This window comes from Chiloscyllium plagiosum, unplaced genomic scaffold, assembly GCF_004010195.1.
Source record: "Chiloscyllium plagiosum isolate BGI_BamShark_2017 unplaced genomic scaffold, ASM401019v2 scaf_40776, whole genome shotgun sequence".
In the NCBI taxonomy this organism is placed as follows: domain Eukaryota; kingdom Metazoa; phylum Chordata; class Chondrichthyes; order Orectolobiformes; family Hemiscylliidae; genus Chiloscyllium; species Chiloscyllium plagiosum.
In genome coordinates this window covers 1-1,618 of record NW_025199746.1, presented here as the reverse complement: position 1 = coordinate 1,618, position 1,618 = coordinate 1, and the positions used below count along the sequence as shown (strand labels likewise).

The following is a 1,618-nucleotide window of genomic DNA, read 5'->3' as shown; positions in this document are numbered from 1 at the left end:
GCCCACTCCCTCAGCACTGACCCTCCGACAGTGCCCACTCCCTCAGCACTGACCCTCCGACAGTGCCCACTCCCTCAGCACTGACCCTCGCACAGTGCGGTACTCCCTTTTCACTACCCGGTGGTTAATCCCTGGTTGATGTGTTGGTTAGTCGGTTAGTGCCAGCCTCCTGCCCAGTTTAACACATTTCCTGAGCGAGGGTGAGGGTCAGGGTGAGGGTGAGGAGGTAGATTCGCCCCAGATCTCTGGGCCCACTGACCCCCGACAGCTGGAGGGAGGTCAGGTGGAGGTCTATACGGGGTTGGCCGTTGACCTTCGACCTCTCGACCTTGTCAACTCGGAAGACCTCGCACGGAGGGATGAGGACCTCCTTTTCCTGAGGGAAGGGGGACAGCTCCTCCACTGAGGCCCCCCTGGCCGTGCGGATGTGGAAGAGTGTCCCCCCGCTCCCTCCCCCTCCCCCAGCGAAGATCTCGGCCACGTCCCTGCTCGCGGACGTGGAGGTGAAACTCCCAAACTGCACCGTCTCGCCAACCTTTGCCCAGAATGGCCTTGGGGAGCCCCTGTAAACGGTGCCCACTTCTCCCTCCCTGCCCTGGGCCCTCTCCGCCCTCCTTAGGCCCCTCAGCGCCAGGCCTAGGAGCTGGTGTAGGCCTCGGAACCGCTCGCATGCCTCCTGGGATTCCTCAGGCCCCAGGCAGTGCCTGGAGGCCTGGTTAAAGACCAGGTAGAGGGGTCCTGAGGGAGGGGGTGGGTATTCCAGGGCGTAGCACACCACAGCCACCACCAGCTCGTCCCTCAGGCCCCCCGGGGCTCGGCTGCCCCCTTCCTTCATCCGGGCCCACTCCAGCCAAGCCTGAGACCAGGCCTTGTCCAAGGCCGGGTTCAGCTCCCTCTCCTTGTCCAGCAGAGCCAGCCACGAGCTCAATTCCTCCTCCATCTCCTCGTCGTCTTCTGCCTCTTCCTCGTCTTCCGGGCTCTCCTCCGCCTCACAGCCGCGCACCCTCCCCAGGTTGATCAGCTCGCTGGAGAAACGGGTTGGTCTCTTCCCCAGAGTCCCCTGGGGGCCCCAGAGTGTGGATCCCACTGTGGAGTACGTGTGTGTGTGTGTGAGAGAGAGAGAGAGAGAATATCAGACACAGGCACCAGCACAGAGGAAATCTCCCTGTCTCTGTAACTCCCTCCAACCCCTACCAACAGAACATAGGGAGCAGAAATTAGGCCATTCAGCCCATCGACTCTGCTCCACTATTCAATCATGGCTGATACGTTTCTCAGCCTCACCCTCCCACTTTCTCCCACCCTGGTCCCCACGACCCACCTATAGAACATGGAACATTCCAGCGCAGTACAGGCCCTTCGGCCCTTCTGAAGCCCACCTAACCCACACTATTCCCTGTGCCTCCCTATGCTTCTCCGCCTTGAATACACTCAATGACCTGGCCTTCGGTGTTGGTGAAGCCCATCGATTCCTCCCGCTCTCTGGCTAAAGAGGTTTCCCCTTCTCTCTGTTATAAAGGGTCTTCCCTTTACCCTCAGGCTGTGCCCTGGGGTCCTCGTCTCTGTTACCAATGGACACATCCCCCCCACCATCCACTCTGTCCAGGCCAGTCAGTAT

The 1,618-nt window shown here is 60.8% G+C and overlaps 1 protein-coding gene across 1 annotated transcript; it reads right to left on the bottom strand.

Annotated features, from left to right (window-relative positions):
• Window positions 1-36: 36 nt before the first annotated feature.
• Window positions 37-1,155, bottom strand: LOC122546049 (erythroblast NAD(P)(+)--arginine ADP-ribosyltransferase-like). Its single transcript, XM_043684887.1, has one exon. It carries the CDS (start codon window positions 938-940, stop codon window positions 179-181), a length of 762 nt encoding a protein of 253 aa, XP_043540822.1. The 5' UTR covers window positions 941-1,155; the 3' UTR covers window positions 37-178.
• Between the last annotated feature and the right edge of the window lie 463 nt (window positions 1,156-1,618).